This window comes from Rhipicephalus microplus, unplaced genomic scaffold, assembly GCF_043290135.1.
Source record: "Rhipicephalus microplus isolate Deutch F79 unplaced genomic scaffold, USDA_Rmic scaffold_13, whole genome shotgun sequence".
Classification (NCBI taxonomy): Eukaryota; Metazoa; Arthropoda; class Arachnida; order Ixodida; family Ixodidae; genus Rhipicephalus; species Rhipicephalus microplus.
In genome coordinates this window covers 27,954,136-27,980,165 of record NW_027464586.1, presented here as the reverse complement: position 1 = coordinate 27,980,165, position 26,030 = coordinate 27,954,136, and the positions used below count along the sequence as shown (strand labels likewise).

General features: G+C 45.1%; 1 protein-coding gene across 4 annotated transcripts in view; it reads right to left on the bottom strand.

Moving 5' to 3' along the window:
• LOC119165924 (ATP-binding cassette sub-family C member 2) overlaps positions 1–26,030 on the bottom strand; it is a 1,429,043-nt gene that overhangs the window by 684,377 nt on the left and 718,636 nt on the right. For all 4 annotated transcript variants that reach the window (XM_075882663.1, XM_075882666.1, XM_075882665.1 and 1 more), the window contains 2 exons: positions 18,555–18,731; positions 12,302–12,469 (listed from right to left, as the gene is read on the bottom strand). In XM_075882663.1, coding sequence (XP_075738778.1) covers positions 12,302–12,469; positions 18,555–18,731 — 345 coding nt within the window. The remainder of the gene's footprint in view (positions 1–12,301; positions 12,470–18,554; positions 18,732–26,030) is intronic.

The following is a 26,030-nucleotide window of genomic DNA, read 5'->3' as shown; positions in this document are numbered from 1 at the left end:
GACCGACGCGCAGTTTACCACTATCAGGGCAGGCTATGCATTGCTTGTATTTAGCCTTTTCGTACTTCAGGCTAAGGTTTGCTGAAATAAAAAACTTGGTCTCAATCCCCCGAACCATTGCAGTCTTCAACACCATTGTACCAGGCGGGCCACCGCTTAATAAATCGGGATGATCCCACCTCACCTGGCCACCTGGAGAGAGGGCGCGCGCGCGGCGCGGCGGCCATCAATAAACAGTCCCTTGCTAGCTAGCGTCTCGTGTGGTTGTGTCTTTGCTGAGCGCGTAAAGCAGAACATGGTGTCAGAAGTGTAACAGTCGAACCCTGCGCTGAAGATGGACTGCCTACCACCACCCGAGCCACTTGTACTGACAAATACTCCGGCCGACAACTGGAAAAAGTTCCGCCAACGAATCGAACTCTACTTCAAAGCTACTGAGACCAACAAGAAACGGACGCCAGCACAGAAGGCTGCCATCTTTCTACACGTTGCGGGCCCAGAGGCAATTGAAGTGTTTAACACCCTACCTCTATCAGCAGAACAACGAGAGGACTATGACTCGATCGTCAAAGCCTTCGAAGACTACTGCACGCCTCGGTGCAACGAGACATTCGAGAGGTACGTCCTGCGCAGTCGGCAACAACAGGATGGTGAACCTTTCGAACAGTTTTTGCGCGACATTCAGTTGAAAGCACAGACTTGTAATTTTGGCGAACTTAGGGACTCGATGGTGAGGGACCAGATAGTGTGCGGTATCGTCGACAAGAAGCTACGTGCACGCCTGCTTCAGGAGAAGGACTTAACCCTAGAATCAGCTGTAGAAATCTGCAAAGCCGCGGAACTGGCAGCAACGCAGAACCGGGCTCTTGAAAGCGAAGCGAAAGTGCAGAGAGTCGAAAAAATTGCAAACGCTGCCGGACAGTCTTGTACGAGCGGACAACGTCGACGCTGTGGCTACTGTGGCAAGATTCACGGACCAAGACGCTGCCCAGCGTTTGGAAAAACGTGCACGCTGTGCAACAAAAGAAACCATTTTGCAGCTTGCTGCAGGAGTAGACGCGGCGTTCATGAGTTAGGCGTCGCTGCAACAGAAGATGCACTGGAGGAGTCCTCGGACGCTACCGATGAAGACATTCAAGTTCTCACGGTACAAATCAGAAACGTGTCCAAAAATCAGGATTGGACGGTGGCAGGGGACCTTGCCGGGCACCCGACAGAACTGAAAGTGGATACAGGAGCGCAAGCGAACATATTGCCGTACTCGTACTTTCGCAGGATGCGTTTGCCGACCATGGTGCGGCCATCGACCACAGTACTTACTAACTACGAAGGAAGCAAAATACATCATTTGGGCGTTATCAGTCTGCCACTACGTCTAGGAGAGCAGCAAGAGAATATCAGTTTTTTTGTGGTCAAGAGAGGCAAGCAAGTCCTACTCGGATTGAATGCAGCAGAACGTTTCGGGCTGATTTCCCGCGTTCACGATGTATCTTCAAGAAGTGACGTTAGCACCGACTGGGTCACCGAGTTCCCGGAGTTATTCCACGGTCTGGGCTGCATCCGTAGACCATATTCGCTGGCAATGAAGGATGATGCGCGCCCCACGATCATGCCGCCGAGGAAAGTGCCACACGCACTGCGAGCGCCACTTAAGCAGGAGTTGGCCCGGATGGTCTCGCAGGGCATCATATGCAAAATGGAAGAGCCGTCAGACTGGGTGAGTCCCCTTGTTCTTATTATGAAGAAGAATGGCCGCATGCGAATATGCCTAGACCCGCGGTACATTAATCGAAGCCTTAAACGCGAGCATTATCAGCTACCCTCACGTGAAGAAATAGAAGCAGAGCTGGCAGGAGCGGTGATGTTCACCAAGCTTGATGCCAATAGCGGGTTTCACCAGATCCCCTTAGACGAAGACACTTCAAAGATCTGCACCTTTAGCACGCCGTTCGGAAGATACCGATTTTTGCGCCTGCCATTTGGTATCGCGTCCGCCCCCGAAGTATTTCAGAAGGCAATGACGGAAGTGTTTGAAAACCTGCCGGGCACACGCGTATATGTCGATGATATTTTAATTTGGGGTGCATCAAAAGAGCAGCATGATCAACGCCTGCGTGCAGCACTGATGGCAGCGAGAAAGGCTGGCCTGACACTGAACAAAGAAAAGTGTCTGTTCGCGAAGGCCGAAGTTAAATTCCTGGGAGATTGTATCAGCAAAGAAGGAATAAAACCCGATGCTAGTCTCATTGAATGCGTTGCCAACATGCAAAAGCCGTCGAGTAAACAGGAAGTTCAAAGGTTTTTAGGTATTATGAATTACTTTGGCAAATTCATACCTAATCTCTCAAAAAGAACTGACGCCCTTAGGTCATTGATAAAGAATGATGTTGAATTCATATGGGAAGTTCACCATGACAAAGAATGGAAAGATCTTATTAAGGCTTTGACATCGGCTCCAGTGATCGCAGTTTTTGACCCATTGAAGCAAACGAAACTCTCAGCTGATGCATCAAGCTTTGCAGTAGGTGCTGCTCTTCTTCAACTCCATGACCAAGATTGGCGCCCAGTGGGTTATGCTTCAAGGGTGCTCTCAAAGGCTGAAACAAAATATGCCCAAATTGAAAAGGAAGCGCTGGCCGTGACGTTTGCTTGTGAGCGTTTCCGGGAGTTCGTACTGGGGTTATCAGTGACAGTCGAAACAGACCACCGACCTTTGCTTGCTATTTCACAAAAGAACCTGAGTGAAATGCCGCCACGATTGCAGCGCTATTTCTTGAGGCTAATGCCTTTTGATATCAAATTGCAATATGTTCCTGGGAAGCATCTGCTAGTGGCGGACACACTGTCCCGAATTCCAGGAACCCAACCGAGTGACGGAGAAAGCGAACAAGACGTATGCATCCATGCGACTCGCGTGCTAGCCAGCATCGTAAGTGAGAACACGAAGACTGAACTGACCTCTGCAATCCTGGCGGACCCATACCTCAAGCAAGTGGTGGAGGCACTCCAGGAAGGACGACCAGTCTCAGGCGAACTAGCTCCATGTTTGTCAGAACTGTCATATGTTGATGGAGTGCTTTTGCGGGGCAGCAGGGTGGTAATCCCAAAGAGTCTGAGGCGATCCATGCTGCAACGTCTTCATGAAGGCCATTTGGGAATGAGCAAGTGCAAAGCCAGAGCACGCCTTCTGATGTACTGGCCTGGGATGAATGCTGACATCAAGTCACTCATTAGCAAGTGTGCCACATGTCAGCACTTTGCCTACCGGCAACCTTCAGAGCCACTGTTATCGAGGGAAATCCCAACGCGGCCGTGGCAGCGAATTGGTGTCGACCTATTTGACCATGGGGGCAAGCGTTACCTGGTTGCGTACTGTGCCTACTCCAACTACCCAGAAGTGGAACAGTTGCCTCAGTCAACAAGTCAGGTCGTAGTGGACACACTAGGGACCATGTTTGCTCGCCACGGTATACCCATTGAAGTCTGTACCGATGGAGGACCACAGTTCACATCGCGAGAGTTTAGACAGTTTGCAGTAAAATACGATTTTACTCATACCATATCCAGTCCACACTTCCCCAGGGCCAATGGTCTAGCTGAGAAAGGGGTACAGGTCGTAAAGCGCCTCTTGAAGAAAAGTGAGTACGCTGGCGAGGAGTTCTGGGTTGCACTGCTCAATTATCGAATCTCGCCCCTGATAGACGGACGCACACCAAGTCAGCTCCTTATGGGACGGATGCTTCGGGGACGACTTCCAGACTTCTCATCGGCTTCGACATCGTCAGTGCGGAAACATCCACAGGATCACGGCAAAGGCATACCTCTCACACCTCTCTCCGAAGGGGACGTCGTCAGAATAAGAAACGACAAGGGGTGGTTTCCGAAAGCCCGAGTAGAGAAACTTGCTGGCCCTAGATCTTACATAGTCTGTACAGATGAAGGCCGGCGTTATCGAAGGAATCGTCAGCATCTAAAAAGGACGCCCGAACACTTAGACCCACTGGATGACAAGGATGTCGCACCGATAATCCCGTCGCCTATACAGCATAGACAACATTCAACATCAGATACAGCGCCCGATTTGACAACAGCATCCGCATCACGAAAGGAACGACATCCGTCACAACAGGCGCCTGCATCGGATGCTCTACTGAACCAGTCAGCTGCACGTGCACCACCCATTGCAAGTCAACCATCAAGGGACCACGACGTGGTCCCTTGATGGTTGACTTGCAATGACCACATGTCAATATTAGATTTTATGTTTCTCCACAAAATGTTTACACCTATAAATTCAGAAAGTTGAAATTTCATTTTTTAGAAATGTGCAGATGTACAACTACAAAATCGTAAAATGTAATATTAACAGCTACCTTTTTGCTTCATTGTGAATTCATTTGGCGAAGGAGAGCAGTACACAAGTTCCACAGTTAATAGAGACTATGTGCCAAACACCTTAGAGCAGCTTGCATCTCGTGCTGTCTAGCATGGTGTAAGAGTGAAGGTTTCGAAACAAATTTCGAAACGAGGCAATGACGTGCTGGTCACAATGGCCGGCTTGTGGTCCCCCATTTTCTCGGATTAACAATGAGAAAATTGTACAGCAAAAGTCATTGGACACCATTATTGTTAAAGAACTGGTGCACAGCTAAAGGTTTAACAATGCACACAAATAACATCTTTGTACCACTAAGTTCACGATCTTAGAGGTACTCCTAGTTGCTCATCTAAAGTTCCATCATCACATTTCACGTATAGGATAGCTCATGGTATCAGAAAATAATTAAAGCACGACCAAGCTTCAACTTTGCTTAAAGCATACTTAGCTATTATCCACAGTCTTATTACGTATTGCATCCCGTCATGGGCGGAAACCAATCCGTCTATGTCTTCCCACTTCAACGTCTCCAAAGCCAAGCCATTTGCACCCTATACTATTCACCAGCGTGTCCCCACTTATTCAGCAACATAGTGTACTAACAGTGTGTATTTGACTCGATTAAAAACTGGGGATTCTTGTATTTAACCCCCGTATTCAGAAACGCTCCTCGACTCGAATTTCATCCTTCACTTGACTGAGTTGAGCACTGCGCCGCTGCTCGACTGAAATTGACGCTGCGCTTCTCAAGAATCGCTGCAGAATATTGCCGATAAGCAGAGACTTGGTCTGCCAAGAGACGGCGCTCCCATCGACTTTTTCAAGTCGAGGAGAGCCCTTGAGTGAAGGAGCGTTTGTGAATACGAGGGTAAGTGTGCTAACAGTTACGAAACAGCCAATGTCTTTCAAAAATTTTAATTGGTAAACGCTAATACCACTAGGTTCGTCTCTAACAACATTTTCTTTACTAACACATACACACACTAACTACGACAAACACACTACCATCTTTGCTGCCATACATTTTCGGAATTCAATACCACTATGCAGTAATCAATTGTCATGCAACCCTTTTAGGCAGATTTGAGTTGCCTGTTGTATCATTCATTGAGGTCCTTTTTCTTCAAGATTCTGCTGCCGTTTTTTTTTCATAGCCATGTTTATTTACTGAACATTGTTTTATTACCACTTCAGCTGGAATTTACAAGTTTGTCTTGTGTTTATTTCTATCAAAATGACTTGCCGTTTTTAGTTGCCATTTTTCAATGCTTCTCAAGTATATTTTCACAAAAGGTCCCCGTTCAGTTTTGTGCTATGGGACCTCCTTCTGTGTATACTAACCCATACTCGTTTATATATTTTGCAAAAGATAAAACATTTTTGACCGATTGACCTACATAGACAAATCACAGCAGACAAATTGACAGGACTGGCCGAAAGGCCTACCGTATGAAATTTTATTAGTTTAAAATATTGTATCACCAGCATAAACCATTTCTATTCAAGGATTATGAATGTGCTAGAAATTGAAGTCATTGTACAGTCGAAAGTACACCCAGCCCTTGAAAAGTTGAGGTGGGTTCGACTTTGATTTCACCTCTTATGACAGACAGTACTGTGGTGTAACTGTGCTTGCAGATGACTTAACAGGACAGATTTTGCTTGTCTTAGGGTAAGTGAAAGTGAAAACACTCAGCACTACAAACTGTATTTGCGAGAATTTATTTCAAAGTAAATATAACATTTCTATAGGAGCAGGCTTTCTCCGGCAATTCATGGGTTCATATCATATTTAAATGTTACCAAAGGTTATGTTGCACATCAGCCTCTTGTCAAGCAGAATGAGAAATTATATCTACTAAACACCTTTAGAAAAAGACCACAAAGGCAAATGCTGTCCTTATTGCAGTACTTGTCGACACTGAGCCGAGCAGCAGTACGCATTCCAGCTCCAGTCACCGATTCACATTGCTTTAAGGGCCCGCCTAGAATCAGTGGAACAGAAAACGAAATAGTTTTAAATTTTGTGTTCAGAAACATGCTGTCTATTGACATTTTTACTTGTTCTTTAGAACAGTTGCACATGAAGCAGTCTGCACTTAAAATGTGTCAACATCACAGAGGAAGTCACAGAGATGGCATAACATCGAGTACAAGAACCGACAGCTGCACAAACGGCTAAATCAAAGACTGAACTCAAAGAATGGAACAAAAGTAAGGTTTGCATTGTTAAAAAAATATGTGACTGATCTAGTATTTAGTAGTCAATGACTGCTCTACCATTCAAGCTGAGTACAGATGAACCACAATAGTGAATAAGAGCGATACTCTAATAATGAGATGAAAAACTGCCAAGTATATGCTAACTTTGTGTGGTTGGTTACTGCAGGTACACGTTTAACGAAGCGGAAGTGAATTGCATGACAACAGAGAAAGAAGCACCGGCCATTCGGGCAACCAGAAGCTTCAACAAAAGACGGTGTTGTAGTTTTCGTACTTGGTATCCCACTAGCTCGTGTGTAAAAGAGTAAATGCTCTGAATCTTTGAGAAGAAACTGAAGCTCTAAAAGTGACAAAAGCAGGGTTGATCAAAGTGCAACCTACCCTAATTAAAAATATTGATTCTTTATCCTAAGCACTGTCAATTGGGTGGTCAAGATGGCATCTGGTTGACGTACTTGAAGCGAACCAATGTGTTCACATGATTCGGCATGAAAGAAGAAACAACAGAACAAGTACAATATTTATGAATAAGAAAGTAATGTTTGGTCACTGACTCAACAAATAGTACAATCACAACACTTTTCTGCACCATTGGAGGTCATTCACGTGAACTTAGAAGAAGATAGTAAAAAAATCCAAAGGTTATAGCTTGTAAAAAGTTGGTGGCAGCAAAATCAAAAAAGAGGACACGAGCAGTCTCATCTCCTTTCTAATTTAAAAGACGTTTGAAAAAAAAGTCATTATTAGTGAAAGAGAGTGAACCAGATTTAGAGTCACCAACCCAATGATTGGGCAAACCGACAGCGAATTACGCTTAGGTTTACGGCTTGATGTCATTCAGCAGCTATTGGGCTAGTGGAACCAGCTAATTGGGACATTTATTGATATTTAAGCATGTGCCCTGACTTGCCAGAAGGTTGGAAAAGCTGCCTTTAAAAAACGTAGCTCTTCATTCTCAGACCTAAAAAGCATCTCTTGGGTGCGCATCACTTGTTACGTAATAATAAATACTGCAGCCTCAACGAGGCTAGTGCAGGAGTTGGAAAAAACAAGAACAAAAACAAAATTCATGAACAGACTTCTCAATGCTCCTGCAAAGCAACATAATTACCAGCCAACGTGGCTGTGAGTTGAAATGATGCTCAGCTTTGCAGAAGAGAGAACTAGAGAGGTTGAAGCTAAGTACCGAAAGAGAGTGAAAAAGAACTTCGACAAAAAACAGAATACAGCAGTACCAAGCATTGAGGTTCAGGACCAGGTGCTAGCGATGAAAAAATTGTCAACCTCGGCAGTGAGTCACAGATGGCCATTTTTTTTTGTCAAAATGGCAACCCAGCAGGGTCATTTAAAGATTGCCTGGTGCGTTGGCCTCAATGGATCCTTGGAATTCGCATCAACAGCCGATGTTCTAAAAGAGTACGATGCCAATTTTCAAAGGTGGGTTTACTCTGCCATGCGAATTTATTGGATACAAAAATGACTCTGAGCAAGTGAGAAGAAAATAAAATCCCGATAAGATGTATTATTTCTTATAATAAAGTCAGGTTTTCTCAGGCTCATCAGGCAATTCTAAGGACTTCATGCTGCAGTCTGGCTAGTTGTGATTACATCAGGTACCAAAATGGCCACTCAGCGTCACAAAAACTATCCAAATTACTGCTTATTGCTTGGCAATGGAGCCACAGTACGTGGCAGTCAAGCGAGTTTCACGATTTCTCGCACAAGCACATGACGAGCAGCTTATTATGTGTTACGATGTCAGGGCACTGTAAATATGGAAACTAGCTTTTAAAATGATATTGTAAATACTTTCGCAGAGTGCACTCGCACTTTACAGTACATTTTCTAGATTCTTGAAGGCTAGGCCTTTCATTTCACGCAAGCAGGTAACATTTTTGCAGTCAGTAGCCTTTACACACTGTGGGACGTTCGAGAACAAGTGCTGCGAAAGTGAAGGAAGCTTAGTCAGTTGCAAAATACAAAGTATTTCTTGCAAAAGAAACTGGGAGGACTGAGGTAATAAAATAAAGATGTTAGAAATGATGACAAACAGAGTGTGTCTGTCTGTATGATGCGCAGTCTCTTCGCAAACTACCTGGTAGCAACTTGTACGGTAGGCGAACGTTATCTGCATTGAAAGAGAAATGTGAGCTAACTTTTGCAAAATTGCAAAAATTCAGTATGTTTTTAAAACAATGCATATAAATATCTGTCAACGGCGTCGTGTTGTACAATTTTGTTAGTTACACTTTTCAGTATAGTTATGGTATAAATGATTGCATATTCTGCATAAATCAAACATTACCTGTTCACTTTAAATGTAATGATGTTTTTTGTTCTTTTCTAAGGAGCCAAATCTAGCAGTGTTGCAAAGGGCCGAATGAATTTCTGATTAAAGTGCTGCAAAGAGATTATAAAGTGTTCATAAACTGATCATTCATCCCCGAACTGCTATAGTGTAGCATTCCCTGTCTTGTGCACTGGACACACTATCATACTTTCTTTGCCTTACGCGAACATGCATTTTCTATGAGAAGAAATGTCTTTGAGGATGCATTTTTGAGCACTACGCGCAATTAGCTGCATCGGGTCATTTTCTTCTTTCACAGGACATTTGTCAATTATTTACGTGTAGAGAATGCAAGCTCAAACCACAAACTATTTTTGATTGCAGTTTTGAGGTACACACTGTAGTCTTTCCCACACTAAGTGTAATGATTTGCAACATTATAGGCACTCGATATTAAACATTCACACATGCCTTTACGAAAATACGTAGCTACTCTGCGGTGAAACCTGAATTACCACATGCGTACGTTTTATTATTTCATAGCTTTTGACAAACACTCTAAGCTCTGGGTTTCAGTTAAATTTGTTTTTTGTTGCATAATTCATTCCACTGAAGTATATTCGCACTAAAGGCGCTGTCACTCTGCAACTCCAGCAATAGTCGTGCTCGCGCTCGGTAGCGTGGTAACCGAAGCTGCACCTGCCCAAGCACTGTTTGCAAACTTGGGTGCACTGACGGTCTCGTAAGCAAACATTTTACGGCTCTGGTCGGAACTGCATAAAATAACTTACCGAGACCAGCATATCGACGTCTTCTTAATCTTCACTGGATACGATTGTCCACTTCTTGGTGTCTCCTGCAGTCGTTGAAAACGGACCAACACTGCTGGCGACAGTCAAGTGCAGCTTCGATTGAGGCACGCTCACGGTGTTTCTCGGTACACTTGATGTTTTACACGTACTACGTAATGATCGGAAGTCGTTTTTCATTATCAAGATGGCATCAGTGAACACAGGGCACCCATTTATTCTTGCTTGGCAGCTGCCTGCAGCGTCGTCATGGGCGCAGACATGTTTGCTGACGATATCATGCAGGAGTCAATGAGCGCGCAGTTTCCGGGAGCCTTGTAAGGGCGCCTGGCGCAAAGTATTGTGAAGGGGTCTATCCGCTCACCTTTTTAAACTCGCGTCCGGGTCACCACTTTGTAGCGTACTTGCCCCCAAGTGGGAGCGGAAAGAACACACCTACACTTCTTGAAGCTTGGGACAAGAATCCTTTATTGTTACGGAAAACAGGGCTCGAAAACACGATAACACAAAAAGGGGCGTCGCTGCTTGTTGTACGCGGCACGCCTGAGATAACAGAAGCTAGGTTGGCCGCGTATGCGCCATGCGCCTCGGCATTTGACTTGGTACGCGCACACCACAAAAAACAATCACGGCCACCGTCATTCACTTCCGCTACAAACTACCAAATTGGTTGCCCATAAATGGGTCGTGCTTGAAAGTGAACAAAAGTAAGTATATGATATTTGCGCCAACGAATAAAGCACGTAATTGTTAAACTACATTGAAGTTTTCTGGGGGTTGGTGAACTGGAACAGGTGTGAACATCTAAATATTTTGGTGTATACGGTTTAAAAAGTATCTGTCATGGGATACTTATGTTACTAACATTGCGGCTGATCTGAGCAAAATTACTGGCGGTTACATTAAGATACGTGATACTGTGCTCACGTGGTTAAAAAGAGTGGCATATTATTCGTAAATTTACTCTAGACTCTCGTACTGCATACTAGTATGGGAAACATCGTATACCCAAAACTATTGGACGCGAGGTCAAGTATTCATTATGGCTGACAGAACAGTATTTCTCAAATCATGGCATTGCTAAATGATCCCCATTTTACTGTTGCCAATACGTTTATAAGAGTTCCTTTAAATGAATGGTAATTGAATAATGCTGACTTCTTTCTATTTTGTCTAGTTTCTAAAGGTACGTTTTAAGGAGTGCTAGTGATGTTATGGATGTATAGTTAATGATTCTTGTCATTCGCTTTAAACCAAGAGCCGAGAGCCCTTCTCTACGGCTCTTGGTACGTGACAATACTTTGTTATATTGGTAGATGGTAATGTACCAGATGTATTTATTGTAGAATTATTCTGTTCGCTGTAGCCAAATTTTTTGACGGAGCAGAAGCCTCAGTCAGGCCTCAGTGCCTTTTGCTCTAGCCACCCTTCTTTAATGTTACGGAAGAAATACAGCCTTATTATAAAAAAAATTCTGCAGCAGAGTGTTGACTTAACCAGGGTTGTTTGGGTTCAAGTGGTAATCAAACCCGAATCGTGTGCGGGGCAAGTGGATGTTCTATACCACACTGCCACGCCTCCGCTTGTGAAAACAGCGGAAAGAACTTCCTTTGCTTAGAAATTCATGCTGTGAAAGTGGTTTTCATGCTTCACAAACACGCGCGTTCTGTATAGATCCTTCACAACGCAACATGCAATATTGCATCGATTATGCGTGGTACAAGCCTTCATTTTCAATGGGTGTCAGAATATGTAATTATCATAACGGCTTTGGGATTGAAAACCGGTTCACCACTGCAAAAGGCACACACGCTACTGCGCCTATTTCCTTTGTGGATTCATAGCAACTTCGAAAAGACCTAATGCATCAAGTCTGTGAAGTACGCACTAAGAATAGGATGTCGCTATCGTGATCGAGCCATAAAAGTGAAATTTTAGAGTTGCCTAATTTTTTATATTTAGTTTATTTGCATCTTTCTAGGTTTTTAGGTCACGCAAACATGAAGATTTTTTGCTCAAAACCAACGACGCCGGCACCGCCACCAGCGCCGAAATTCCAATAAAACGAGCTCTTTATTGCTATCGCCCTAGAAGTCCTCACCACGGCATTTTGTAAAACACCCATCTCGTATGTAGATGATTACGCAAACGCGTCTGATTGAATCTTTGTTTAATAGGCGTACCTGAAGCTCCGCTGGCTTTTGATTGGAAAGGGTGAGTAAAGAACCCCATATGTTGTCTCAGTAACTTCGTTAGCAATAATGTGACATTTACAAGCGCCTATTACGTAACAATGTCTATAAATCGAGAGAAACATTCCTCTCGAGCCACGGCTGTTACGAAATGACCACACTTGGACCACTCAGAGTCATTTGAGAGGCGCGTGTAAACAAAAAGGGCACTTCTTTGTTTCTTATCGGCGTAGATCAGGTGCAATTGTGGGAGCGACAAGTGTCACAATCTGGGCTAGCATGACAACCGTGTCAGCGTTAAGATTTCATAATGCACTCACTCCCCATGACACCACTCTTCTATTTTGTCTCAAAATTGGCATGGTCCAAATTGTAATTAAACAGGAAAGACCAGCCTATAGTCCTGTACCTTGTCCTTGAGCATGCCACCTTTGCCGAGAAGCTTCTTGAACAGCTTCAATCTGACGTGCGGGTCCAGTGCGCTGAGCGGGTCGTCAAGGACGTAGATGCTGCACTGGTGGTAGGCAGCCCGAGCTAGGCACACGCGCTGCTTCTGGCCGCCGCTCAGGTTGTAACCCTGAATCAGAAAAAGTGCATGCCACTCGTATCATCTATTGTTTATTCAATTAGTAGTCAATTCGCAATTAGCAAATCAGCCAGAAGTCTACCCTGGTATGAAGGAACCTGAGGGTACAATGAGTAGGCTCAGGTTCATTCCTTTTCGAGAAAATATTGTTACGTGAGGGTACACCGAGAAACGAGGTTACAGCTAAGAAATAACTACACGACGCCAAGCCTAAGCCGAGATGGCAAGCCAGAGCATGCCCCACATCCCACAAACACATCGTCTTTCTCATTGTTCGTCTTAATTCTTCAGCGTGATGTAGTCTCGTAACATGACCCCCGGTTGCAGAAGCACCGTTTCGGTGCTTTCTATGATGTTGCGGAGTGGTAGAGCTCATGTCGGGAGACATGAACAATGTCTGTAAACATTGGAGATGACGACTTCAGCGGGGCTATCTCGTAGGTAACGACGGTCATCTGGCGCAAGACGCGGTATGGTCCTGAGTACCGAGAATGCAGCTTCTTAGAAAGACCAACATGCCGAGTCGGTGTCCACAACAGCACAAGAGAACCCGGGGAAAAGGAAACGTCACGATGATGTGTGTCTTAACGTTGCTTGTGTTGCTCTTGCAATGCTAAGAGGCGCTTCCGAGCGACTTCTCGTGCTTTGTGAGCACTGGTGATAGTGTCACGGGCGTATTCAGTCGGAGAAGCGACAGCTGTCGGAAAGATGGTGTGAAAAGCTAGAGTTGGGCCGCGGCCAAATAAGAGGTAGGATGGTGAAAACCCAGCGGTATCGTGGCGTTAGGAAGTGTATGCAAATGTGATCAATGGCAATGCAACGTCCCAGTCTAGGTGGTCAGAGGAGACGTACATGGAGAGCATGTCAATTAAAGTCCGGTTTGAATCGTTCGGTAAGCGCATTAGTTCGGTAAGCGCAAGAGCAATCGTTCGGTAAGCGCAAGAGCGAAGCAGATCGTCCATAACTCGGGAGAGGAAATAGCGTCCACGATCTGTGAGGAGTTGGCATGGAGCATCATAATGGCGGATGACATCGTACAGAAGAAAATCGGGAACATCTGTGACACAGCTGGTTGGCAAAGCCCGCTTGATGGCGTACCGGGTTGTATGATCCGTAGCGACAGCTGTTCATTTGTTTCCGGAGGTACACTGTAGGAACGGGTCTAAGAGATCAAGACCAACTCGTAAGAAGGGGTCAATAGGAATATCAAGTGGCTGGAAGTGTCCGGCAGGACTCATAGAAGGTTTTTTTCGACGTTGGCACTGCTCGAATGCGACGACGTAGTGGTGCACAGAGCGATAAAGCCTGGGCCAGTAAAATCGACGCTGCACGCGGTCGTGAGTCCGGGAGAGACCAAGGTGACCGGTTGTGGGGGCGTCATGGAGCTGGGCGATAACACTCGAACGTAGGTGGGAAGGCACCACAAGGAGCAGTTTGCGCCCATTTGTGTTGACATTGTAGCGGTACAAGATGCCATGTTTAAGTAAAACAGTCGAGTAGATGAATGGGGCATTAGAGAGTTCAGCTTCTCAATAATGTCACGTGAGACGGGAGCTTGGCGCTGTTGATCACGGATGTTGCTCAAAGCAGAGAGAAAAAGCACACATGGCGGTGCTTCATCTAAAGCCTCAGGAGGGTCCACTGGATAGCGGGACAAGCAGTCAGCGTCATGGTGTAAACGGCCAGGTTTGTAAGACAATGAGTAGTGATATTCTTGGAGCCGTAGTGTTCAGCGACCAAGACGCCCAGATGGATGCTTTAACGACGAGAGCCAGAAGAGGGCGTTGTGATCAGTTGTGACAGTGAAACGACGACCATGCAAGTAGGGCCGAAATTTGCCAACCACCCTAGCAAGGCATTCCCGTTCATTGATAGAGTAGTCCCGCTCGGGCGCAGAGAGCAGACGGCTGGCATATGCGATAACGCGGGCGCAGCCGCTTTGATGCTCGAGCAAAATAGCACCGATTCCATGGCTGCTAGCATCAGTGCGGACTTCTGTTGGGGAAGACATGTCAAAATGGGCCAGAATAGGTGGTGCTGTGAGCAACACGATAAGATTAAAGAACGCGGAAGCCTGCGAAGCGCCCCAACAGAATGTAGCATCCTTCTTCAGCAAGTCCGTAAGAGGTCGGGCCACATCCGCAAAATTGTTTACAAAGCGTCGGAAGTAAGAACATGGACCTAAAAAGCTTCGGACTTCCTTAGTGCTGGTCGGGACGGGGAAGTTTTGCACAGCTCCAACTTTATCGGGATCAGGGCGTACGCCAGAGGAGTCTACAAGATGGCCTAACATGGTTATTTGTTGGCGTCTGAAGTGGCACTTCGATTAGTTCAGTTGCAGTCTAGCGTTACGAAAAGCAGAAAGATTGGAGGAAAGGCGGTCGAAATGTGTTTCAAAGGTCGGGGAAAACACAAAGACGTCGTGGAGTTAACATAGGCAAATTGACCACTTGAACCCGCACAAGTGAGTGTCCATCATTCGTTCGAAGGTGGCAGGGGTATTGAATAATCCGAACGGCATGACCTTAAACTGGTAAAGACCGCCAGGGGCACAAAAGCAGTCTTCTCGCGGTCCACATTGTCGACAGCAATTTGCCAGTACCCTGAGAGAAGGTCGAAGGAAGAAAAATACTTAGCGCCATGAAGGCAATCCAGGGCGCCGTCAATGTGCGGTAGCGGGTAGACATCTTTCTAAGTGATCTGGTTCAGATGTCGGTAGTCGACGCAGAATCGCCAACTGATGCCTTTTTTCTTTACAAGAACAACGGGGGAAGCCCATGGACTTGAAGATTGCTCAACTATGTCTTTGGCGCGCATTTTCTCGACTTCCTTTTGAATGATCTGACGCTCCGCTGGGACACGCGGTACGGCCGTTGATGTACCGGAGATGCATCGCCAGTGTTAATGCGGTGCTTCATAATGCTTGTTTGACCTAGCGGACGGTAACAGAAGTCGAATACGACAAACTACGATTCAAGGACGTGACGGAGCACGTCAGTTTGATGCGGCAAAAGTTCACTGCGATCATTTTTTTCACATTAGAAGATGGACTCTCTGCGGGCAGTTGCGGCGACGCACATCATTGGGGTACAAAGCTGAGATGACGCAGTCCTCAGAGGGTGTCAGCATGGCGAGGGCTATTCCACACGGAAGCACTTGCGGACACAGAGCAAAGTTCAGCAAAGGTATGTAAGCATGGTTTTCCCTTACCGTAATAATAGTGTGCGGATAAGTAACACTGCGAGTCAGAAGGACGGATGTAATGGGCGTGAGCACGTAGTCTCCATCAGGTACAGGCGGCGACGCTGCTACGACAATGCAGGTAGCTGTTTGCGGTGACAAATGTACATGTTCAGAAGAGCGGAGATGAACTTGTGGCGGACTGGGCGCATCAGGCGTACAGGGCAGGTAAAGTTGCACCGTTCTAGCTGAACAGTCCATGAAGGCCGAATGGGCGGACATAAAGTCTAGACCGAAGATAACATCATTGGTGCAGTTGGTGAGAAGAGTAAAGAGGACGGAGGTTTGATGTCCGGCTATAGTAAGGCGTGCTGTGCAGACACCAACAACGGCAGTTGCACTGACATCAGCAACACGAACAAATCGTGAAAGGGCTGGAGTCAAGACTTTCTTTGAGCGGTCACGAAAGTGCGAGCTCATAACAGAAATTTGGGCGTCAGTGTCGACTAAAGCTTTAACAGGTACACCATCCACTTTTACATCAATCAAGTTCGGGTTGGTCGACAGGGTCAACAGAGGAATTGTACGGCAAGTGGTAGCTGCAGCGTCACCTGCAGGAGCGGCACCAGTTAGTTTCCCAAAGGAAACCGTCGGGCGAAGGACGGGGATGGGGAACGGGGTGGCGGGGGAGACCGCGAGCATCTACGTCGTGGTGAAGGCGAGCACCTGTACTAGGCATTGGTCGTGGTGGTTATGTCGTAATGAGCTGAGTCATCACTGCGGGTTGTTTCTTGGCCAGAAGGGCGGGCTGATGTGTCAAAGTTCGTGAAGTTAGGGTTTGTGCACGAGGGCGACATCCACGTGCTTCGGCAATGACGCGAAATGTGTACCACTCATTCGCAATGGAAGCAAGTTGGGCTGTCGTCAGGCGTCCTCCATGAGTTTGGGTCTCGGTTACGTGGAGCAGGACGCCGGTAGGGCTGACGTGTGTTCAAGGTAGGCGGATGAACATCGGGTCGGTGCACAGGACAAATCGTCTGATGGCCCGCGTTTGCCAATTCTTGGCGCACAGGGCTCTCTATGAGGGACATAGTGGGCTGAGGATCGTTCTGCGTCAGGACCTTCAAGGATGCTGGTGACATCGCTTCGATTTCGCGTCGATCGACCCTTGTAATGTCAGCAGAGGGTCGATTGGGCTGGGTCTCAAAATGGAGGTCCTCACAAGTTGATGTTGCTGCGTTGTTAGGAAGACGGGTGAAGTGGTGGGCAATGCGACGGCTTTTAGCCTCTTGGAAATGTCGGCACTCCTTAATGATGTCTTGAACTGTCGAACAGCCTTTAAATACAACAAGGCTAAAGGCACCAACAGCGATGCCCTTGAGTACGTGCGCAAACTTGTCGGCATCGGTCATGGTGTTATCAGCTTTACGGCAGAGGGTCAAGACATCTTGAATACAGGCTAAGTAAGACTCCGTGGATGTCTAGACATGGTTACCAAGCTCTTTCTTAGCGGCCTGCCTGCACCCGGTAGATTGGCCAAACTACTCGCGCAACTTCGTCTTACAGACGTCCCAGCTGGTGAGCTCTTCTGCGTTGTTGAACCATGCCTTGGCCGTACCTTTCAAGTAAAAGATAAGATTTGGCAATATCATGGTTGGATCCCATCTGTTGTTTTGACTCACGAGCTTGTAGAGCTGAAGCCACTCATTGACGTCTTCACCGTCAGTTCCCGAAAAGTTCCAGGATTGCGAGACGGAGTGGTCACAATAACTACATGTGAGGTGGGCGTCGTTGATGCGCGAGGCATGGCTGTTGGCGCAGCATCCCTGTCGGTGGACATGTTAGAAGCGGCAACTTGCCGTCCGCTGCGAAGCTCCGTCGTGCTTCGCTACCCTGCACCTTCCACCAAAATGTTACGGGAGGGTACACAGAGAAAGGAGGTTACAGCTAAGATATATCTATACGACGCAAAGCCCAAGCCGAGATGGCAAGCCAGAGCGTGCCCCACCTCCCAGAATAACGTCGTCTTTCTCGCCATCTGTCTTGATTCTTCTGCGTGATGTAGTCTCGTAACAACATTGTTTGGTTGCCAGCTTGTAAAAAGAATGTGCTTGGCGAGGCCAGGATGCAAAAAAAGAACAGTGTCCTACACTCTCCGTCACTGCGACTAGTAGCGATGAGTAATACTCTCACATTTAAGTGCACATATCTCCCTGGCAAAGTGGGCAAGTTGATTATCATTACCAGAGTATGAGTGCGTAAATATGAACAATCCTAGGGCCTTGCTCTTATGCTGTCAATTGTGATGTTTAAATTAAAAAAAACTACGAGAGTTTTTTCAACGAACATTGAGTTTGGGCTAGGTGATATTGAATCATAGCTTTCGAAAACGCAAAAGCACATGACAGCTCCAAACTACGACAGCTTCCGTAGATGCCTGATCATGTGTCATGAGTAGGCTTGTATGAAAGTTCTAACCAGATACAATCTTCTTTCTAAAAACGTTCCCTGCGCACTAAGAAAGTATATTCCTATGAAAAATGCAATACCAACCAGCCCAAGTACCCACTCTTTTGCTCATATCTTGACTATAATTAAAGGGTTGAGGCTAAACGCCCCAAAATCATGGCATCATTATAAGTGGCGGGCTTCAGACATTGTGACTACTTCAGGCGTGCACGTAACTCTAAGAACATGGGCCTTAAAATAAATTTGTATCTCCATCACAAACATGTTGCCGCCATGGCCGGGATTCGGTACCACGAGCATTGGAACAGCAGTCGAGCACTACAACAACCTGGCTAATGAAGAGCGTTCATGACACCGATGCGGAACAGTTTTTCGTTTCTCTTACTCCTAGACAGCATTCGCTGCAAAAAGAAAGAATGGTAATTACCTTCTCTCCTATTTCCGTGTGGTCCCGGGCCGGAAACGTACTGATGTCTTTCACAAGCTCACACGCTTCGAGCACTTGGCTGTAGAGTACCGGATCGTAAGGTTTTCCAAAGAGTACGTTGTCCCGCAAAGTCGCGTTAAACACGGTAGCTGTTTGGGGCACGTAGCCGACGGTTCCCTGCAGCGTCCAAACAGTAAAAGAAATAGAAGATTGTTTTCCTATAATAATAATTTTCCTTATAATAAACTTAACGTTTATAAGGATCACCTTAAAATGGCGGTCGCACTCTGGAGGCACCCTCTCCGCATTTTAGTCATCGTTTGCTGACGCACTACGCTTACTGCGCTCATCGTATGGCTGTGAATTGTATTGCATTAGAAAGGTTACGTTCTCCACTGTCTAATGGCAGCTAGTATTATCGCCTAGTCTGAAGCGGTATTGCACAGCAATGAAAACAGTGTGAGGGAAAACCAGCGTTTTTGCTGTACAAGCCTTCGTTTTACTGGAAGTGCGGCAAAACTGTTCAACATAATCAAACGAAATTTTCTGATGCTCCCAAGGAAGTGTAACGCAAGGTTTCTATGAAGTGACATTGCAAATAAAATATTGAGAAACTAATAAAAACTCCAAATAAAATTGGCCAAAAAATATAAGTTTATTAGTGTTTAACTTCTATTTTGGGTGTAGAACGACACTACTGAAAGTGCTTGAAGTGGTTCTGCGTTCTGACGTATAGTTCACGGGCGTATAGTGACGTATAGTTCACTTAGATTCAGCAATTTATCGCTCCACTTATTCAGGACTTATCGACGAATAGATAAAATTGTCTAAACTAAATCTCTGAAATCCTAAGCAGTGAACAAGCTAGCTTTTCTCTGGGATTCTATGAAGAGAGAGTTGTAGAAAGTAAATATAAAATTTAGCTCAGTAGGCAAGTAACTGTTATACAAACTTTAATTGACTTTCGATAATTTATTCTTCATAGAAGCCCAGAGAAAGGCTTGCTGCTTCAGTTATAAAAATTTCAGAACTTCAACCTAAATAGCTTTGTCCCTTCATCGGTATTGTATGAACACGTGAAGCCATAAATTGCCAAATTCAAGTAATAATATTTTATAAACTATCCGTTACAGCATAAAAAACTTCGTGCAGGGAATAAGTACAATGAAGCCTTGAATTAAATTTATTGGATCGTTCAAAACAAAAGAATCACAGCATATCAACGGAGTAATTGATGATTGGTGTGCGGAGCGTTTGTCAGTTCGTCCGTGCTTTAGTCCGCCCATTCGTCCTTGCTTTCGTCCGTCCATGCGTCCACCTGTGCGTCCGTCCGTGTGTTCGCACATCCGTGTGACAGTCGGTGAATCCACCCTTCTAAGCGTCCCTCCATGCGTCCATTTGTCCTTCGGTGCGTCTGTTGATGATTGATATGTGGGGTTTAACGTCCCAAAACCACCATATGGTTATGAGAGACGCCGTAGTGAAGGGCTCCGGAAATATTGCCCACCTGGGTTTTTTTAACGTGCACCCAAACCTGAGCACACGGGCTTACAACATTTCCGCCTCCATCGGAAATGCAGACGCCACCACCGGGATTCTAACCTGCGGCCTGCGGGTCAGCAGCCGAGTACCTTAGCCGCTTGACCACCACGGCGGGGCATCGGTGCGTCTGGTCGTGCGGCTGTCCCTCTACTTGTCTGTCTGTCTATGCGTCCGCCAGTCCATCTGTATGTCCATCCGTCCTTCCGTCTATGTAATGAACACTTCAAGTACAGCCATCTCACGACTCTTTTTTATGTATATTCATTATGTACAAGTGCCGACATTGAGCGGGCTATATAAGGACTGCTCTTTTGGATATGTGGCAATAGTTTCTACGTACACCATCGCAGGATAGACAAACCCACACAGTAAGGAGCTTCGCCCTTAAACACAAAAAAACCAATTAACTCACAAACGTACATTGTTTTGCCAAACTTAATTGGAGCCTGCAACAATTTGCGGTTGCTTTACTTGCAGTATCATTCCCCGCCACGGTGGTCTAGGGCCTGAGGAACACGTATGTGGACCCACAGATCGCGGGATCAAATCCCAGAAGGGGCGGCTGTATTTTCGACGGATGAGAAAATGCAGTAGGCCCGTGTGCTCAGTTTTGGGTGCACGTTAAACCCCAAGTGTCCGAAATTCCTGGAGCCCTCTAGCACGACGTATCTCATATTCATATGGTGGTTTTAGGATCTTCAACTCGAAATGTCACTTGTGTTATGGCGTTTATTAGCAGGCACACAGCGAGTATACACAATAGCGACAGTAACGGCCAAGCACGGACACTCAGCGCGAGCAGCGTTTTTTTAGGGTAGACCCACTAGAGAACATTTGAGAGTTTGACCCACTTCAGTGTTCGGCGGCTTCTCTACAATTACCCAGAGGTTGAAGAGGGAGCCGCCTGGCGACATAACAGCTTGTCACTACGAGCGGGTCATAGTAAGCCTTCAGGCGCTCCACGTTGACTATGTCGCGCCCGCGACGGCGCATGTCCGAAAATTGTTCAATTGGCTCGACAAGATAGTTGACTGGAGATGTGCGCTCGATCACATGGTAGGGACTTTCATATTTCGGGAGTAGTTTGAAAGAAAGTCCAGCTACAGAGGTCGGGAGAGCCATACAAGGGAACCAGGACGGAACGTGCACAGTAAAAATGTTTACACCCAGAAGGGTGTAAATGAGCTTGTCTCATGGACGACACCCTAAGGGTGTTAAATCAGCACCTTCAAAAAAGGGTGCTTTTCCATGCACCCTTAGAATAGGGTGTACATGTAAAAAAACTGTAGGGTGTTACAAAAAAATTGCCCGCAGCTTCCCTCGGGGGAACACTGAGGAGGATGCGGACCATATAATTGGTTAACGGGGTGTTAAAGTGCGACTTGGGTCGATGGCTAAATTGGTTAACGTGGTTGTGAAATGGGGTGTTAAATTGCGACTTACTTGGGTTGATGGCTAAATTGGTTAACGTGGTTGTAGGAGGGGGTGTTAAATGAGTGAACACGTACACACGTATGCGAAAGGGCGGCGCTGGTCGAAGGGACGTCGATCATTGTGTTTGTGGATTCGTTGGAATTCATTTCACCGCGACCTTGGACGTCGACGCGCCGTACAAACCAACCGACGAGCGGCAACTGAGCGAGCGAGCGCCGACCTTGAGTATATATACAGCACGACGGCGCATGCACTGTCAGCTGTTGAATGTTCTCGAAGCGCGACGCCACATGCGCGTCCACTGGAGAATCAGGAGAATTGTAGATGTCGAACGCGGTGTGTAGAGGAGGAAGGGTGCACAGATGGTGGAGGAGTGAAGCGCGCGCGGTGTGTAGAGGAGGAAGGGATGCACAGATGGTGGAAGAGTGGGCGACGGCGCATGCGCGCGCGTCAGCTGTCGAATGTTCGAGAAGCGGTGCGGACGGCGCACTACAAGGCGCGAGTATAAGATGCTCCGCATCTAAAACACGCTTAAAGAAGGGTGTCTTCAATGTCCATCACTTTTTTAACACCCACTGAGCAGGGTGCCAGAAGGGTGCACAAGGGTGTTGAGTGCCCATGGCAGGGGTGCCAGTATTCTTTTACACTGCACTAATAGATATCAGCATGCACTGATTACACACTACTTGAAAAAAGTGGTCCTGATTATCAATGGAGCACCACCTGTCGAGCTCCATTCATTGCGTGTGGGTAAAAATATAAACACGTACAATTGTATATGAACTTCTGCCGGATCTATATATTCTTCACAGTATATGCATAATGCGCGTTACAAAAAACTAAGCCTTGCTGTCCTTGCATATTGCATTTATTTATTAGGCAAATAAAACTTATACACTTTTCTTCTGCCACACAACTTTGTCACCAGAAGTGCAACATCTTCACGTATACGTGCACTACAGACGCAACACCTCAAATTTTTATTATATTTTTTAGTTTCTTTTTATTGACAATTCTTTGTAACATACAATTACACTGGTTTCAGTTTAGTATACTGCTTCAAGTACATAGAGACTACAAATGAAATACATGCTAATATACCCCTATAATTCTTTCAAGTATCTACAAGCCCAGTGGTTTCCTGTTTATTACTCCTTCATGTACACAATAGGTTAATAGGAATGAAATACAGGCAAATATATACTTATAATTCTTTCAAATATATACAATCACCATGATTTCACTATATACGCCTTCATGTACACAATCGTTCCCTATAAGTGATGCACACGAAAATATATACCGATAGTGTTTTCAAATGTAAACAATCACAGTGGTTTAATTTTTGTATTCCTGGATGTATAACAATTGGTTATGAGAAATGATGTACATACAAACATATATGGGTTTTCACACATATAACTTTAGCGAATACTTCAAAATCAATACAATAATCAGAAACAGAATAAGTTAAAAACGAGCACAAAACTGAGTCACGACACACAAAAAACAAAAGAGGTAACGCATAATAATGGGTAATGACACAGCTGGGTCATTTTATGCCAAAAGTCCCAGCCATTTTGGCAACCATCTCAAACGTATTCGAAAAACTTGTGCTGCATTGAAAATAGTGAACTTCTGGAATATTTAGGAAAGGAAAAATATTTGGTCTTGTGGCTGCCTTCGGAACTTCCTGGAATGCTGTCTTGGTGGTGTATATGAAAAGTTTGATTTCAAAAGCACCGCTCCTTTTTCCTATATGAAACTCGGTCTGCGTGTTAAGTAATAAGAGATTAATTTGGGCGAGTTGGTTTGTCATGGTTGTGTTCTAGTCACAGAGCGACAACTTCAGGAAGAGACAAAAAGGACAGGAAAGAGCACCGACTGTCAACGGAAATTAATGAATGTGCTACGAGCGCTTTATACGGAGTACAAGAACAGTGCTCATGCGCGACGACACGTGTGACCACTAGAAAATAATCTTAACTGAGAAAAGAATACTCCCTCTCGAAAAGGATAAGTGAACGTGTAGTGATGCACTTATCATTGGTCTTCCTGATAAAAAAATAAGTTTACAAACTTTAAATTGCCAATAAGTAAACCTATTCTCGTGACGAATGGTCCAAGATTGACCATTCCTGTTGCTGTTTAGTACAGACACTTTTGAAAGCCTGCAAGGGGTGGAAAACAACACTGTAATATCATGCCTCCTGGCTATTTTGTTTTGTTGTGAGACACATTATGTGCTATAACATGCAAAGGTTTTGGTCATTCTGTTTTTCTGTAGGTCCTGTATTCTTTGACTTTACTTTCTGCAGGAGGGTTTCGCAAACGCGATTCGCAAACGTGATGATTCTGTTGGGATATCCAGCATCTTTTAGTCTTTTATTCTGGTTTTTAAGCCTGACGTCACCCTTGCGCTAACATGACTTCTGAAGGGTGGCCTGAGTACATATGGTGTCAATTCCTCTTTTTAGTAATTTTGAATGCCAACTATCAAAAGGCGGGACATTCTCAGCGCTGCTGGGCCGATAGCACCAGCCAATACCTCAACAGCATCATCACACTCATTGGCGAAACCCTCCTGCAAAAAGTAACGTTAAAGAAAACAGGACCAAAAGAAATGACTTTTCCATGTTACACAGTACTACGTACATAAGGTGTATCACAATTTTGAGAAAAGACCCAGCAGCTATGATATTGTTGTTTTCCACCCCTTGCAAGCTTTCAAAAGTGCATGTACTTACAGCAACAGGAATAGTCATTCTTGCAACATTCGTCACTAGAATAGGTTTACTGAATGCCAATCTAATGTGTATGATAATGATTGATATGTGGGGTTTAACGTCCCAAAACCACTATATGATTATGAGAGACGCCGTAGTGGAGGGCTCCGGAAATTTAGACCACCTGGGGTTCTTTAACGTGCACCCAAATCTGAGCACACAGGCCTACAACATTTCCGCCTCCATCGGAAATGCAGCCGCCGCAGCCGGGATTCGAACCCGCGCCCTGCGGGTCAGCAGCCGAGTACCTTAGCCACTAGACAACCGCGGCGGGGCTAATGTGTATGATATACCGCTAACATGTGGAAAAGTGAACATAGGACAAACTCGGCATTGTTTAAATGATCGAGCAAGACAGCATGCTTTAAATGTTAAGAAGGGCTATAGTAGTCTCATGGCCGGACACCGTAAAGAATGTAAGTGCAGTTCTTGGTTTCACAAAACACGGTTTTTGAAAAAAAGCAAGCAGAAAAAATCAGTTACTTTAGAACTTTTTATCAGGAAGGCCAAGGATCAATGCATCAGTACACCTTCACTCACCTTTTCCGAGAGTTTTCATTGTATCACAACATGGAGCAAATTGCATATCAATACGGACGAAAATCACAATTTTGTGACATTCGTGATATTTTCTCGTATATCTCAGCAGCTTGAGAGGACTAAAGATATTTTTTTTCTAAAAATATACTTTCTCGGAAGTAAGTATTCACTGCACAGATATTCATACAAAGTGCAATACCCCAATAAAAATGCAAAAAAACACATTTTGGCTTGATTCTTAGAAGCGAAAGTGGCAAAAAATTTGCACTAATATTATTGAGATTCAAATACCTTACACAAGCACATTTACTTAACATGTAGCCCGAATTTGCTTTAAAAAATAAGCGGTAGTTTTAAAATGAGATTCTCCACAAACAGCACCCAGACGGCGTTATGCCAGGAAGTTTAGAAGCCAGCCACATGGACAAAACTTTTTTTCTCGCTTAAATAATCTAGCAGTTCACTGTTTTCAATGCAGTAAGTTAGCACATTTTTTTTCAAATACATTTTAGATGGTCGCCAAAGTGGCTGGGATGTTCGGCATGGTATGGTCCAGCTGTATTTAAGCAAAATAACTTACACAAATAACAATAATTATTCATCTACCATGACCACACTAGAAAAAATTGTTCAGGCATTGTGACACTAAAATTTTCAGCGTCGTACTGCCTGAACAACTTCTTTTGATAAACTCCAAACTCACGCCGAGAAAAAGCCGCTCTATCATAGTGGTTGTTAAAGGCTTTGCGGCCGTAGACAATCTTGAAAATAAAAAAAAATCAACTCATCAGTGCTGTCACTTCTTCTTCGTCATTACTGACACGGATTATTTTTCGGTCATTCGCGTGGAGGTTCAGGAACTAGGCTTGCTCTAGGCTGTGGTCAGGGTAGACTACGGAGGGCGTCAGTGGCACCCTCTCATCCTGTAATAAGAGCAAATATGATTTCTCATAAATTGATGTTTGTGCTGTTCCGGCAGCACCATATATGAAGAATGTGTAGTGTATATTCTTTGAAATGGCGTGTAATTGAAATCACACTGAAATCAAAGCATACAACCTATACATTCCAATAATTTCGTATGATAAAGATAAGATAGTTTTCCAGCATACAGCAAATTCCTGAATTGAGGTGAAGTGTAAGACTACAGCTCAAAAATGGAACTTACTAAAGC